The 15133-nt window shown below is 44.3% G+C and overlaps 1 protein-coding gene across 1 annotated transcript in view; it reads right to left on the bottom strand.

The window, feature by feature from the left end:
• LOC115018501 (nck-associated protein 5-like) overlaps positions 1-2274 on the bottom strand; it is a 92882-nt gene extending 90608 nt beyond the window's left edge. Inside the window, 1 exon segment of the mRNA XM_029447486.1 lies at positions 2180-2274. Coding sequence (XP_029303346.1) covers positions 2180-2257 — 78 coding nt within the window. The 5' untranslated portion in view covers positions 2258-2274.
• Between the last annotated feature and the right edge of the window lie 12859 nt (positions 2275-15133).

Genomic DNA, 15133 nt, shown 5'->3' with positions numbered 1-15133 from the left:
GGATACATCTCATGTTCTGCTACCGACTTAAAATGTTCATAACAGTGTCTGCTTGCAACTCCATGAGATAAAAGAGGGAACATCTTTCCGCAAGTTGATATTGAAATGAATGGAAACCAACTCAATCAATCTAAAACCATAGCATGCCGTGGATTATGCACTTATTAGCTAATGGGTAAGAGCATGCAAAACGCCTTTGTGCTCCTCCTAAAAAAGGGATTTGCTTTGCGATGACTAAAAACGGATGACTAAGTCAAGAGGAGTGGTGCATTCCCTCCTCTTCTGTACCGTTGCCACAGGCAGGTTGATAAGGCTTTTATTTTGGCAGCACAGTTTCGGCCAACTGACGATGATAAAGAAAAAGCACTCCTTGACTTTAAAGGTGGTTTGCACGCCAAACAGAGCTCGCTTGTGGCCTCGGTGCACGCAACGCTTTCATTCAATTCACAATAAAAGCGATGTTAACAGGGGAGAGTCTCTCGAGGCCCTGACAAAGCTTTATTTTGTTTGAGACTTTGAGTGCTGCCTCAGTACAGACATTCAACACTGACAGTGCAGAACATCAGCCATAATGCCAACATTCATGCCACAATGCATTACAGCCAGGAAGAAAGAAAAAATCATTCTTGAAGAAATTTAGCTTCATATAAGTCTTTCAGGCTGGAAAAAGGCTCAGTGTGTGTGTGTGTGTGTGTGTGTGTGTGTGTGTGTGTGTGTGTGTGTGTAGGTTTGGGGTTGTTGGGGGGGATTTCTAAACGGAGCTCAGGGAGCGATCTGGGCACAAGTAGAAGCGAGAGAATGAAATAAGATGGAAAAATGCAATCATGCATCCCGGGCCTCTCCAGCTCCTCGTTGTGTGTGTCCCCCCCCCCCCCCTCCTCCTCTCCTCTACGAGCCATTAGTCACTATCCAGCTCCTGTTAATGTAATTAGATAAAGGATATATGGAGCCTCAGAGCTCGGCGGAGACATTTGTCTGCATAATAGCGTCCATGCGGTGGCAGAGGCTAAGAACCCCTGGATTTCCACAAAACACCTCTGGCTCAATAATTTAGAAGAAGTGGAGGAAAGAGCAGAAGAAGGACGGAGACATTTGGAGAGTGGAGGGAAAATGAAAGATAGAAAAGACAGAACCCCTGAAATAATAATAATTTATCTTGTGCTACGTTACTAGAAAAACACAAATAACTTTTCTAATTTTCCCTTCTGCTATATACCCGCTCGTAAATAAAAAACAAAAGCACTCAAAACCATCCTCTATTTTTAGATCTGGCTGTTGCTACACATTCAAACGTCGGTTTCTCCCCCCCCCCCCACTATACATACGCATATTAACACATACATACTGCTCATTAGCCAACCAAGTAGTAAACTGTCAAATGTCACAGTCCATCTCAACCATATGTGCAGATGGGAAGGCTGGTCCCCTGATTCAGACCTTCTGGAGATGTATCGGAAAACGTGAAACAAGCTCGCTTCTCGCATGTAATTAGTGATAGTCGCAGCTTGTCGGCTAGTGACCTACATATGGAACATGGTTAGGTAGCTTCACTCTATTCCCCGCATACAGTCAAGAAGTGCTACATTCCCAAGCATTTGACAAGCATGCACATACCATGTCAGCAAAGCAAGCCAAGCCGGGGCTCCAAATAATGAGTACTTTTCCTATAAATGAATATATTCATCGATTAGTCGTTTAGTATGTGGAATGCACCAGTTTTTTCCAACCAACAGTCAAAAAACTCAAACATATTACATTTAAAGAGACGCAATGCAGCAATTCCTCACATAGAAGAAGAAGGTGGAACCAGCAAATGATTCTCACCTTTGCTTTGACTTAAAACTGTACTATACAAAAAACGATGTTTGAATACTGCACACATCAGAAACAAACTTGTACTTCACTTGCGTCCTGATGAATTTTAGCTTTCCCTTAGCCAACACTCCCCTGCCCTGCACCCCTCACCCTGGGCGATTCCTGTCTCCTGTCTGGGGCAATAGCGACGTAGGTGGTAGTAGATTTGGGAGGACTGGAGGGCAGGATGTTAGTCTGATTATCACCCAGTCAGACCTACTTCCAGCTCCAGACAGCCTGCCTCCTGCCCTAGATACGTCCTAGACGGATGGAGGGCTTGAAGGGATGGAGGGACCAGAGGGGAAACGTATGGATCCAAACTCACCGCCAGCAGCTCCAGCAGGGGAACGTTTCGGATCCTCCCGCAGACCGACACAATACCGTGGTCCGCGAACTGGCTCATCCTGCGTCCGCGCTTCTCTGCTCCCCTTCCTCTTCTTCCGCTTCGTTCCCCTCTTCTGCCCTAACTGCCTCGAGTCTCAGCTGCTGCCTGCTACTGCGTGCATGCGTGTGTTTGCATTTAGCGATGTGTGTGTGTGTGTGTGTGTGTGTGTGTGTGTGTGAGAGTTGGAATGATGATGCAGCAGGCAATCGTGCAGCCTTGGCAGAGAAAAGCCTCGTCTGAATTCTCGTCTTTCCTCAGCAAGGCCACATCAGCTCTTGTCAATATTTAACCAGCAGAGTCAGGTTGGATTAAATCACCTGGGCAAGACCTACCGTGGTTTGCTGCCCAGGAGAGCGTGTGTTTTCATGTGTTTGTGTGAAGCTGTGACTGGCTGGTATTTGTGCATGCGTGTTAAGGCATAAAACATTAACACGTGTCAAGAGGAGTCTAATTCAGAGTCCAGGTTGAAACTCTGTCTGCGACTCCAGCTTCTGTCCAGAACTCACTCAGTCATGATGTGGCTTCTGAACACTGGCCGCTTCACTAATACTAACTGCTGCTGCCACTCGGGAAGATCTAAGGTAACGTAAAGACGGACTTGGCAGCAAAAAAGTGAGAGAAGTGTGTGTGTGTGTGTGTTCATGCAGCTGACTGGCAGAGTGGCGCGAGTATCAAACAGCCAATGAAAGGGTTCCTTGACATTTGCCTCAGGAGTATTTTTTCCTGTCTCACTGTGAGCACAGCGCCTCGGTTTGACATCAAATATGCCGTAAGACTAGTGAGCTCTGGCAGGAAAAGAGAGCGTCTTGATCCAACTACTTTGTACTGGTCTAGAGACCTTTCAATGGGAAGACATGTGGGTCAGGGGGGGATATAAGTGGGAGGGCAGGTCTTGTCTAAAACACTTTATTTTGCACGTGGTTTTATCCAGGAACTTAAAATGAACAAGCAAGTAGGCAACTTTGTCGCTTTGACAACACTTTATCTGCAGTCAAATGCTTATAAACTACACTGTGATCTCATTCAGTGGAGATGCAAAATATCATTTTGATAAACCACCAAATACATCTCGCAGAACATAAATATGAATATTCTGCTCCCGCTGACCCACATAAGCTGTGTGTTCTGCCGCAGAGAATTGAGCCCATGACCTGTGGCTATCACTGGGATTGATGGGACTTGAGTGACAGGTGGTGCTCCTGCTCAAAAAGAGATTACTTACTCATCAGGTGCCTGGACAAGTCACGCTGAGGAATTTATGATATCACACGCAGTTGTTGAGGTAATGCAGGTGTAAAAATCAACGCCCTGCCCTGAAGGCATTCCTGTAAGTGACTAATTGTTTTCCATTAAAGAATGTTCCACTTAGTCATGAGACCTTTATTAAATAGAAAAGTACTTTGAAATCTATTGTGCAAGCAAACCCTGCTTTCACTATTGGTTTGAAGACGGCGCTAATGCCTCCATTAAACCAGTGTAAACCAGTCTATGCAGAAGAACATTATATTACTTAAATGGCCAAACATAAAGAAGAGTGAGATTTTAATAATGCATCCTTTGTTGATTTATGGATGCTTCATTTGTCAAGGAGAAGGCATCATGACACTAATACTCATTTAATGATTTTGGTCCGGGATGGCCAGAAAATTGAATCTGGATTGGGATGACTGACTCTTCTGGTAATGTATCCTTAGCAGAAGAGAAGGTCTATTTGTCAAAGCCTCTGAGATTAATGGTAAAATAATACAAATATAATATAACAAATTAGGGAAATCATTGTGGTTTGGAATGGCCGTATAACTACACCGAGGTAGAAATGACTAAATAATTTACATCATTTGTCAAGTTAAATACTATTTGCAAATTACAAGGAGCTGAAATTCCAAAGCAGTTGCGTCAATGTCTGCAAGAATGTGCTGAGCAAAAAAAACACAGGTTTCAAACACCCAACCATTTGCGTTTTAACCTCTAACCCTTTAAAAACTAAGAGGTCACCAGGTGCGAGGAAGCTCCACTCCTCTATGTGAACACCTGGTAGGAACTCGCCATGCATGCCCGACCAGTATAGTCTCAACTACGCGTCCATGTTGCCCCTATAATGAGTCCCAGTGTCCTCAGGCATGAACACGTGTGAGACTCATATAGACACAATCTAAATTGTATATAGAAGTGCTCGTACATGTCAACACATGTAAGCACGCATCCGCATATTCACGCACATGTTGGCACACAAACACACTCGGCACGTCATCGATCAACCCCATAACAAAACAAACAAGTGAGGCCTTGAGCACTCATGTGGAGCCATATATCAAATGTTAGTTTTAAAGTGGTTTCTGTATGTATTTACTCAGTGTTCGGCGCTAATGCGGAAACATGTAAATATTTCATGAGTGATTCTAAGATTGTTGTGGCACTTCCCAGACCACCAACCGCCACAGAGTCCTGGGAAGAGTCTGAAACGCGACGAGGGGAACTGCAAAGTCGGGTGATAATTCTCTGTGGGTTTGTACAAGCGACCTCTTTCAACATACTACGACAAGTAGTCAAGTGTTCAATTGTTTTAGCCCAAAGGCCCAACATTCAGATTGTCTATAAATTATTTTGAGGGTTTTTTAAAGAGGAGAAACACAAACATCTGCAATAACCCTGGTCCCCCCACATTTTTAGCTCTGGTTTTAGAAACCGAGCAAGAAAGAGCTCTCTCAGATCCCTGCTGAGGGTTTGGCTCGGCCGCTCATGAGGAGGACGTGATCACAGGGCGGACACTGTGCAGAAGAACAAACAGGACGCGCTTACCACCCCACACCACCGCGCCCACCTTCTGCCTCCCACACCCACACCCGGTCTGCCAGGCGGCCATATAGAGAGCCTGTCCTGCCCCAGCTGCAGGGGAGGTGTGCTTCCCTGTGCTGCTGACAGACGCAGCCCCTCCTCAGCCTCCCCCTCGTACACCAGGGTCTTAATCTGCTCGACAATCCTGTTAGTTTCCCTCGGCCAGTTTTGCCTTGTTCAAACCCAAACCTGCAGTGCCAACATTGGATCCAAAAGATGGTGCCTCATCTGCATATGATAAACAAACATGGATGGAGCCTCCATGCCAGGTGGACGGGGTTAACAGCCTGGGATAAGCTTTACCGACCGCTGTGTTTGGATCATGTTTCAAGTTCCTCGGCTGAGGCCGGCCTCTATATCGACGCAGTGAACCCAAAAACTAACACGCCGTGTTTTTACACACCACTGGGTAGCTTACCTTTGAGACCTGCAGAAACTTTATAGATTTAAAGAAAATCGTAAACAAGATTCATACAAGCAAATAAATATAAATCGCTACTTTCAGGTATGTTTGTTTTGAGAGAGAGTAGGAAATCACAAGAAAGGTTTATGTATAACTTCTTCAGGGCAAGTCAGGACAGCTGATCTGATCACGCTATTTAAGTGTGATTTGATCAGTATAACCACGTTATCTTCTTACCTTCATCCCCTTCTTATTGAGCTGAACAACACATTTACTCCTCAACTGTGTGACTCTTATCTTGTTAAACTTCCACTTGAGCCCAGAGTAAAGGTGAGGACACACTGAAAGGTTCCAAGTGTTTGATCCTGGGAGGTGATAACACTGGCAGATAAGAGGACTCTCTTCTCCTTGTCCCTGCAGACTTCAGACCTTCTCAAAAAGGCCTTCGTGTTTCTGGCATTGGGCTCTTTTGAGGGTAACCACAGGCGTGAATAGAGATTGGTGCAAAGCGCTAATGTTTAGAGAACAACGGATGTGACTCTGACCGCACGCAGCAACGTTTTTTTAACTTTGATCTTCATCATGATTGGAAGAATCCGTAATTGGCCCCTCGCTCAAAAGGGCACAAAGGACGGTCTCATTGGCAGGGGAAAATGGACGTCCAATTATAAGAGCTGGCACAAAGCTTTGAGCGAGAGGGGACACGCATACAACGGAGATGCCGAGTTTTTATCACTTCAAAGTAAAAGCCTCCTGGCTCAGTTTGGAACAGACCCAAAAGCTTCCCCTTTTATTTACCGACGGACTATTAAAGTCTTTGATTAAACGAGAAGCGATAAACCCTTAGTCACTAAAGATAACCGTGTACATCAACCTGTGTTCTGACGGCAAATGTGCAACTTATGCATTATTATTACTGAGGCATGCAACGCACACGCAACCTTTGATATGGGTCAGAGATTTCCACGCACATTAGCACACATCAGTATGTCATTGGCAGGCAGAGAAGATGGTTCACATGCCAAACTGAGAATAAGCAGGTCAGCTGCAATGCTTGGCTTCAATATCACCCAAAGCAGTAATCCTTTGCTTTATTCACCTGAAATTCATCTTACAACTCCACTCAAATCCCTGCGAATGCCAGTCATTGTCTGACATCATGTTGTGCAAATGACTCTTTGCCTTCTTTTCGCCAAAGTGTTGCGATGAAGAAAAACGAAAGAGGCATTTAACTTCACTACACGTGATGCCGAGATCCATAAAATATTATATAATTGCCCTAGTAAAAACACAGCCTAGGTATTAACAGGGGACTGCCAAATCTCATTACTTGGAGGTTGGAAAAACAGACGAGTGGCTCATATCAAAACAGCCTCAACAATTATTAAACCAATTTTACAAGGGAATGGAGGCCGCTTAGTCTTATCCACAGCGTGTGGTTGGATATGGGGGAAGCCGTTGGGTTTCAGACTGTAGTCTAGGGAAAAGCCGACGCTGTAATCGCTCCTCGTCGGGCTCATGAAGGAGGAGACGGTTCCCATGAGACAAGAGGAGGGAAAAGGCCACCTCTTCTGCCTCTCGGGTGTCAGCGAGTGTCCCAGAGTTTGCTGGGTTCCCACACCCTGCGGCCCCGTGGCTACCCACGCGGTGAGCCCAGGTATGCGTGGTATGCCACCTGCACACTGAGGGAGCTGTCAGAGACCCGGCCGGAGGCTGGTACACCCCTGCTGAGAAACTTCATTTGAAACAGTCAAAGTGAGAGTGCTCCGAGAGAAAGACGCTGGCTTCTCCGAGAAGAGTGTAAATCTTTCTACGTAACCGGCTCCCACCCGTATTGTCCAATCAGCCTCGGCTTCAGACACACACTTTACACCAGTTACTCAAGAATCAAGCTGACACACTGAGTGAGCATCGAGTGACCACAGGGTGAGCACTCGTCCCCTGAGCTTGGCATCATGTAATACACATGGCGTGAGAACGGGGCCCACGCTGAGGATGGCATTGTCGGTGGATTTCTACTGTATAATTACACTCAATTAGTTTGAGCTGCTCAGTAATAATATCAAACCTCGCCATTTGTCTGCCTGACGATGTGGGAACCAATCAGATTAGGCTGAGCATTTCTTCCCATCCAGCTACATAGCCTGCTCCCCTGCTAAGTTTTATGTCTCCATTCTGTATCGTAACAACCAGCTGTAATAGGCTGTGGGGGGAGAAGAAGGAGGAAATCCAACCTTGCCAAGTGGACTCCATGCTGGCTTACCATTTAATTCATTTGCACTTAAATTTAGCATAAACCAAACTAATTTGTCTGTTGTGGAGCTTGTTTCTGGGACAATTTTACTGTCTTTCGCCAGTGGCGAATGGGCCGGTGAAACAAGTTGCAGCCTGATATAACAGCATGGCAGCAAATCAGCACGTAAAATACTTTATACGAGGAGGAGGCTTGACAAAAGCCAGGGGGATTTAGCTAAACCCAAATACTTTAGAGATAAACAGGAAAGCACTACCACATGCTGTTTATTCAATACAACTCAAAACTATGCAGCAAGCGTTTAATCAGTAATGTGGAGCACTTGATTATTAACCCTCCCCTGCAGAGTGTTTTCAATTTGTCCTTTTGTTATCAATTATCTCCGAGCATGATTGCACTGCTGCACACATTATACACGTTGGCAGGGATAAGGGTGTGGAAGAGGAAACAAGGACATGCTCTCACCAAGCATCTTTGGGTTGCTGAGTATTACTTCATGGTTTGAGAAAATGCATTAGACACCGAATCTTAGATAGAAGCATGTGAGATAAACTAGACATTTGCTGCAGACAGACCAAGACAAAGCTAAAGACAAAGATGAGGAGAGCTGTATTTTTGGCAGTGATGAGCATCCAGTATGGTCCGAGTAAGTGACAGGACACTTATCATATCCATTCCAACCGGCAATCACCAGCCCTGAATGTTGAAGTGCCTTAAAGTGATTACACACCATTTCAGACGCGCCGTTTAGCCCGTTTAGAAGTGTCTTTCATCTCAGTTTGGATCAAGGACGTCTGTGCTGTGCCAAACTTTCCAAAAGCCATAATCTGACAGGCCAGGTGCGTATAGGTGTGAAAATGGGCAGAGCTTCAAGAGCTCCACACGTTCTTTTCCCCACGTTCCTACTAATTATGCCACTAACTTGGAGATGCTGGTTACCGGTGAATGTGGATTTTTCAGAGAAAACCTTCCGACCACAGACGATACGTGCTACTCAATCCTGATGCTTTCAGTGGCTCAGTTGATAAACAATGCTCGTAAATGTGTACCACCGTAGATAGTTTGAATTAACCCCCCTGTGATAACCTCTTCTGCATAGGATAGACCCCTGACAGAGCTTCTGCCATGACCTAGTTAAAGCTGGCTGGCAACAGCTCACAGACCGTCCACGGCCATCGGGCTCACCGTGCGCGTCCCTGCATGACGAAGAGAGTCTCATCCGCAGGCGGGCATCAAATGATAAAAATAAATAGGAGGCACAGAATCAACCCAGCAACACGGCTGTTATGTAATTTAAATGGTGCCCCAGTTACACGCAAGTGCTGCTGTATCTGCTGCTACAATGAGCCATCCCTGAGCTAAACTACATAACCTGATCCAGATCAGTCTCACCCATCCTGCTACAGCAGCACTGTTATGAAACGCATCAATAACCTGCCGACAACGCTGACTAAGGGTTCTCTCTTACAAATGTGCAAAGGCCACACACACACACACACACATCAACCACACACAAACAAACTCAAAGACATTAAGTCAATCACTTATTTGAATGAAGCCTGGAGCTTTGAGCAGCTTTTGGAGCAAACACAGCCAGGAAAATTCCCTCAAACCTAGCCTGCATACATTGAGCAAACATATGCCGGTCCAATGCATTATGCATGTGTGAGGTAGCAGTCATGACTGACATTCAAGCCCTGTGTTCACCAAATTACCCATAGACGATTGATAGAAGCTTTGTATGAAGCTAGGTCATGTAATCCATCCAAAGAGGAGCAGACATAAATATTTTAGCTGGTCCTTAGCTGACATATGGTATTTTGTCTCAAGATTTGTGTGTTAGTGTGAACTGAAAATCTGTCAGGGACGCCCCTGGTGGAAAATCTCTCTTGTTCATCATCCTCACAGGCCATGGAAACAAAATAAGGCCAAACATTGTCTGGAAAGTAGTAAGGGTGACAACCTTGTGACACAACTGAGTGGGCAGCACTCTGTCAAAATGCTGGATCACGTAGGGTCATCTGTCCGGGTCGTACACCATGTTATGTAAAGTGTACTGTTAGCAGACAAGCCTCTGCGTTAAAATGTCAATTCAGACAACTGGACAAAACTGGTTCACCAGGTGACACAGAGGGAGAAGCAGAACATGCCTGTCGTCTGACGGCATGTCAGAGACGGCTTCTTGTGTTTTCTCAGATGCCTGAACAAATAAATGTATCGGAGGCTCATATCCTCCCAGGAAAGGGAGTGTTTACAGGACTTAGTAGGTTTATCTGTGCCAGGGCCAGCAGGGCCACGAGGGCTAGAGGCATCATGTCCCCCGTCAGCCGTAGAAGGATAAAGACCCAGGTTTGAGTTTAGAGACAAACTCAGTGGCCTCAAACTAATGCCGCATTTCCATTGCATGGTAGGTCACGGCTCTGCTCAACTCGCTCTCTACCGTCAGCATAAGTTGTGGATAGTACCGCCTCAGTCGAGGTTCCAAGCGATCTGAGTCGATAGTAAAAAGGTGGAGTTAAAACACTGCAGACCACTAAGAATTGTGAGACATCTTCCATCTATAGAGATCGCAATTGTATTCACTCGACCCAGATTTGAAAAAAATGCCAGCGTGCAAAACTACGCCCTGCCGTTCAATTGACGAAGGTCAGATGTTCATCTGTTTGGTTACTAATGAAAGGATTCACAACAAGTTTAACGAGGTGGCACAAGGGCGAACAGCTGAGAATCCCACCTACACTGAGGGGGTACTAGTGAGTGGAGTCAGGCTGAGCTGTATACACGGTATTCGCGATTTGACCACAGAAATTATAGCAAAGACAATAACCCGTAACCATGTCTTTAAGCATCCACATTAAATGAATCGCATCCATTGATTCAGCATGCATAAAAGCTGATTTCAAAGCAATTTCAAAATCGTTTTTTTACAGGTGTGCAGAGGATCTAGCAATCATTGGAGGGATGTTTCCGATCTTAACTTACACCAAGACATATGTGCATATATTACGAGGGTAACAAACGTTATTCAACTTCACATTTGCAACACCAATCAAAAGCAGCTTGCATTTCTTATGGTTGCCCATGCCATGGAATCAAATCTGCACACCAGATCTACGCTGGACTTTTACCAAAACGCTCCGGGCTTCTTCATGTCCCACTATTAAAACAACCCAGCACCCTTATGCTCCTGCTGCCCCGAGTGAGAAGAAGTCATAGGGGGAGGAAAGAGTGGGGATGGAAATAAAGGGACAAAGAGAGTAAGGGTGAAACAAGAGAAAGTAAATAAGAGTTATAAGAGGACGAACATGAGTATAGGAAGGCGAAAACCAAAGGAAGAAGGAGAAAAAAAAGGGAATAATGCATGCATGGATAGTCGAGTGGACAAATGTGAGCATGTTGAATCATAAACCCATATCACAAATATGACCTACTTTCATTTTCCTCACAGTAAATCAGGTCGCTGTGTATCCAATTAAAGCTATTAAAGCCACAGTAAATCCCATATCAAGCTATAACTATTAATGATGGCGATAGCGTTCGGGAAGCCTTTGTGAATCACACAGTGGCGGATAAGAAACCCCAAACATCAAGTCATCCTCCACCGTGTCCCAGGACGTTACTCATTCACAAAGCTAAACCACGGTGAATAAATGATCAATTAGGCAGTGTCTTGTCTCACCAAGAGGATTCAAGTTTGTCGCTCCATCGAGATTCACTTCATGTCGCCGTTTAAGTAGGAAATGATTGACAGTTTGGGGTTTGTGTCTAAAATCAAAAGGGAACATCAACATCAAGAGGGTTTTTTTTTACCAGCAGATACATTTTTAATATTGCAGAAGTTATTTGGGGATGAGTATTTATGCTTTCATTTCTTGCTGCATCTATGTGACGTCGATGTAATATGAGATATGTGAATAAATGGGCATATAAGAAGGGGAAAGCAGACACAACGCAAACATTATGGTTGTTTAAAAAGATATACAGGAACTATAAAGCAGCAGATCTGTTCACCAGGGCAGCACAGGGTTTTCCTTTCATCACTGAGGCTCTCTTGCATGTCAGCAGTTGGTTAGGATAGGTCAGCAGCAAGTCATGAAGTCAGGTCAAGTCAATAAAGTATGTTGACATCTTTCGGCTTCATTAAGCCTCACAGTCAGTGACTTATGCAACAAACTGCACCATAAATGACAAGATTACCCCGGAAATGCAGCTCATAACTGTGTGTTTTACAGTGTTTACGGCTCTTTTTTTCCCTTTAAAGGAAGCGACTGACTCTTAAACAGCTGCCATTTAATCTGCAGCTAATGTGTCCTAGATGTCTTGAGCATTTCCTATGTCAAAATGCTATTTTAAGGCCCTTGATTTATTATTTCCTGCACAGTATTCACTGAAGGGGAATTAAGACACATGCAGACACAACACAGCAGCCACTATATGACTGCACTTGACATTCCAAAAAGGGTTACTTGCGAGCAGATTCACCTTTCGTTAACCCTGCGCCAAAACAAGCTTCCACTCCTGTGATTCTCAAGAACAGCTCGACATAGAGATAAGCCTGTCAATCACCGGTGGCCACAGTGCGTTTCACAAACAGTCATGGGAAGCTGTTTTTTTCTCTCAGCTGCTTGACACATGGATGTGTGTGTGTGTATGTGTGTGTGTGTGTGTGTGTGTGTGTGTTCATTTTAGTATTCATGATTTGATCTTAGGTTGCCTGTGGTATTTTTATTAATGTGCATCTTCTTGTTTGATTGATAGAATACAAAAGTAATTCTTTTGTACGCCTGACAGATTGTCTTTCTCTTCTAAGCACTCAACAACGTAAGTGAATCTTTCACAGGAAGTGAAACAGATGAGCAAAAACAAAACACATGATAGCCGATAGTTAGTGGGAGGTGTAGTCCAAACAAACCACAACAAAGACAGCATGATCCCAGAGACAACTAAAAAACACCACAAATGATATTCTTTAAGAGATGTCATAGTGACAGAATACAGTGTTGGCCAGTGGTTAAATATTTAAATATATGTTTTTACCATCTAAAAGTTATCCTATAGTCCAAGCCATTTCAGGTTGCTAGAAACTTAAGGATTCCCAAACATTTCCTTCTGGGGATAAAGTCCACGGTGCAGCGATAGATCATCAAGACAAAATGAGGACATTCCAGGATGTCTGCTTCCTGACTAAGTGACCAATCTTACTGACCGCGTGTAGGGGGTTGACTTACCGGTAGGTTGCTGTCAAGAGACAATCTCTTTAACTGCTCTCTCCTCACCAGGTGTCTACTCATGGTCCCTTTGCCCTGCAGCGATCCACACACCTGGGAAGCCCTGGAGGGCGGGGAAAGGGGAGGAGTGGAGGACAGAGGGAGAGAAAGTCAACAAGGAACACCTCATGTCCGGCAGGTCACGTTTCCGCTGTTAGCAGAGCGCTTTCACCTTTTAAAAAGAGATCAGAGTCCAAGTCAAGAGCAGCAGTTTCAGATACAGTTACAGTTGTCACCATATATCCTTTCTCTCCCACTTCTTTCAGTTTCTAGTGCCTTCTCTTAAAATTCAAGCCGGTACAAGAGCGGAAGTGTGGAGCTCTCCTCAGGCCTGACAGGACACTGGGATCACAAAGCTCCAGCTAGATCACACTGCTTGCTGTCGGCGTCACCCAGGCATCCCACCCGCCAACCCAACCCCAAGCTTCAGCCCTTTTGTTTTCCTAGGCCTCTCCAAACAGTGCTGGGAACCAGTCCGACCTGGTCCGACTGAGGCCACAGCGGAAGATAAACTCTTCACTTCACGCATACTACTCCTTTACAAAGAGCCCGGGTTGTAGAGTCACTGTGGTGGTGCACAGAGTAAGCACACCATTTCCTCATTGGTAAAGACAGGGTCAAAGGTCAGCTGATGGGCGCTTCAGGGTCAGAGACCTGAGAGATGTGGAGGTATGCATAGACAAGTCCTGCATGAGTCCGACGTAACTAAGATAGTGATCCACCTACACCAGGGGTCACCAACTGAGAGCTACTTCAAGGTGCTGAATAATATGAAGGGCTACTTGTTTGATACAAACTTCCTGAATAACATAGTTCACCTTTAATAATAATATTATCATTAATAATTAGAATAAATATTCATATATGTGAAGATAATGTTAATTATTCCTCACAATAATTATTAACAATGATTTACCATGGTAGGAAACACAGATATATTTAAATATATATATATTACAATAACATCATTGCACCTTTCGAGACCTCTCCGTCCTGAAGAGGCTTTCTTGTTCTTTATTTAAACATGTGCAGCTCTAAATGAAGCTTCCGCCGCTTTCTGTGACTTGTTCACGCTCCCGCTAGCGTCTCAGCGAAGAGGGAAATGGAGATTTAGCTTGCACGTGGAACTCTGACCCCAGACAGTCAGAGTTCTTATACATAAAACATTTGTTTTTTTAATTATATAGTCAATATTGTCATTTTAAAATAAAGAATAATTCAAGTGTTATTGATTTTATTGAGTTTCTCCAATCCTGTGCCCCAATTACATAAACCGGGAATCTTTTTAGATGGCGTTTAAGAAATCAAATAGAAAGCAGATTGTTGCATGGGCTCCAAAAAGTTGGGATATCTCATTATTTTCAATTTACTTCACGTTAAATAATAAGATTATCGTTGCAGATATATCGTCATATATGTCAACGCGCTTGCTGGGTATTTTATGTCCATCTATGTTTTTCTTTTTCCATTTATATGTTGAGGAAACTAGTTAATTAACTTATCAAAGTAACGGTAAAGGAGTCAGATTACAATTTTAAAGAGTTTAATTTATTTAGCGTTTAGCATTACTGCAACCTTGGGTTAAAAAGAGGACAGTGAACCTTTTTCTTACAAAAAAAAGTCATGCAAAGTGTTTTAAGATTATCAAAAACACTAATGCAATCTTAAACCGTACCAAAGCTCCCAAAATCATCTCATGACACCCTCGGCATAAGATCCGCTGATGCGATAACCACACGCCTGCTAAGTGACACTATTGGCTACATTCAGAATGAGGCTAAATTGTTTTCATCCCATTTTTCAGGTCAGTTGTGTTAACTTGCCTCACAAACCTACTTATGCAACCAAACAGCGTCCCAAAGTGCCTTTTGCATCTGCTGCAGGCCATATCCGTTACACCCTGTCTGAAGCTTCAGCAGCGTGACTGCACTTGTCAAACATCCCCACACATCAACATGACATGTTCCATCCACTGCCAATCTGGTAAGTCCAAACGTATCGACATGAAGCGGCGAACATGAGATTGCATGCAGGATCAGATGCTACGTATTCATCCAGAAGTGGTGTTGTGTTTCTTAACATGACACAGTCTCCTTCTGCCCCATTTCTGAACACCCTCAGGTTATGTACTGCAT

The sequence above is a fragment of the Cottoperca gobio genome, chromosome 2 (genome assembly GCF_900634415.1).
Source record: "Cottoperca gobio chromosome 2, fCotGob3.1, whole genome shotgun sequence".
In the NCBI taxonomy this organism is placed as follows: Eukaryota; Metazoa; Chordata; class Actinopteri; order Perciformes; family Bovichtidae; genus Cottoperca; species Cottoperca gobio.
Note: the sequence above shows the minus strand (reverse complement) of the source record. Positions and strands in the feature narration are given on the sequence as shown.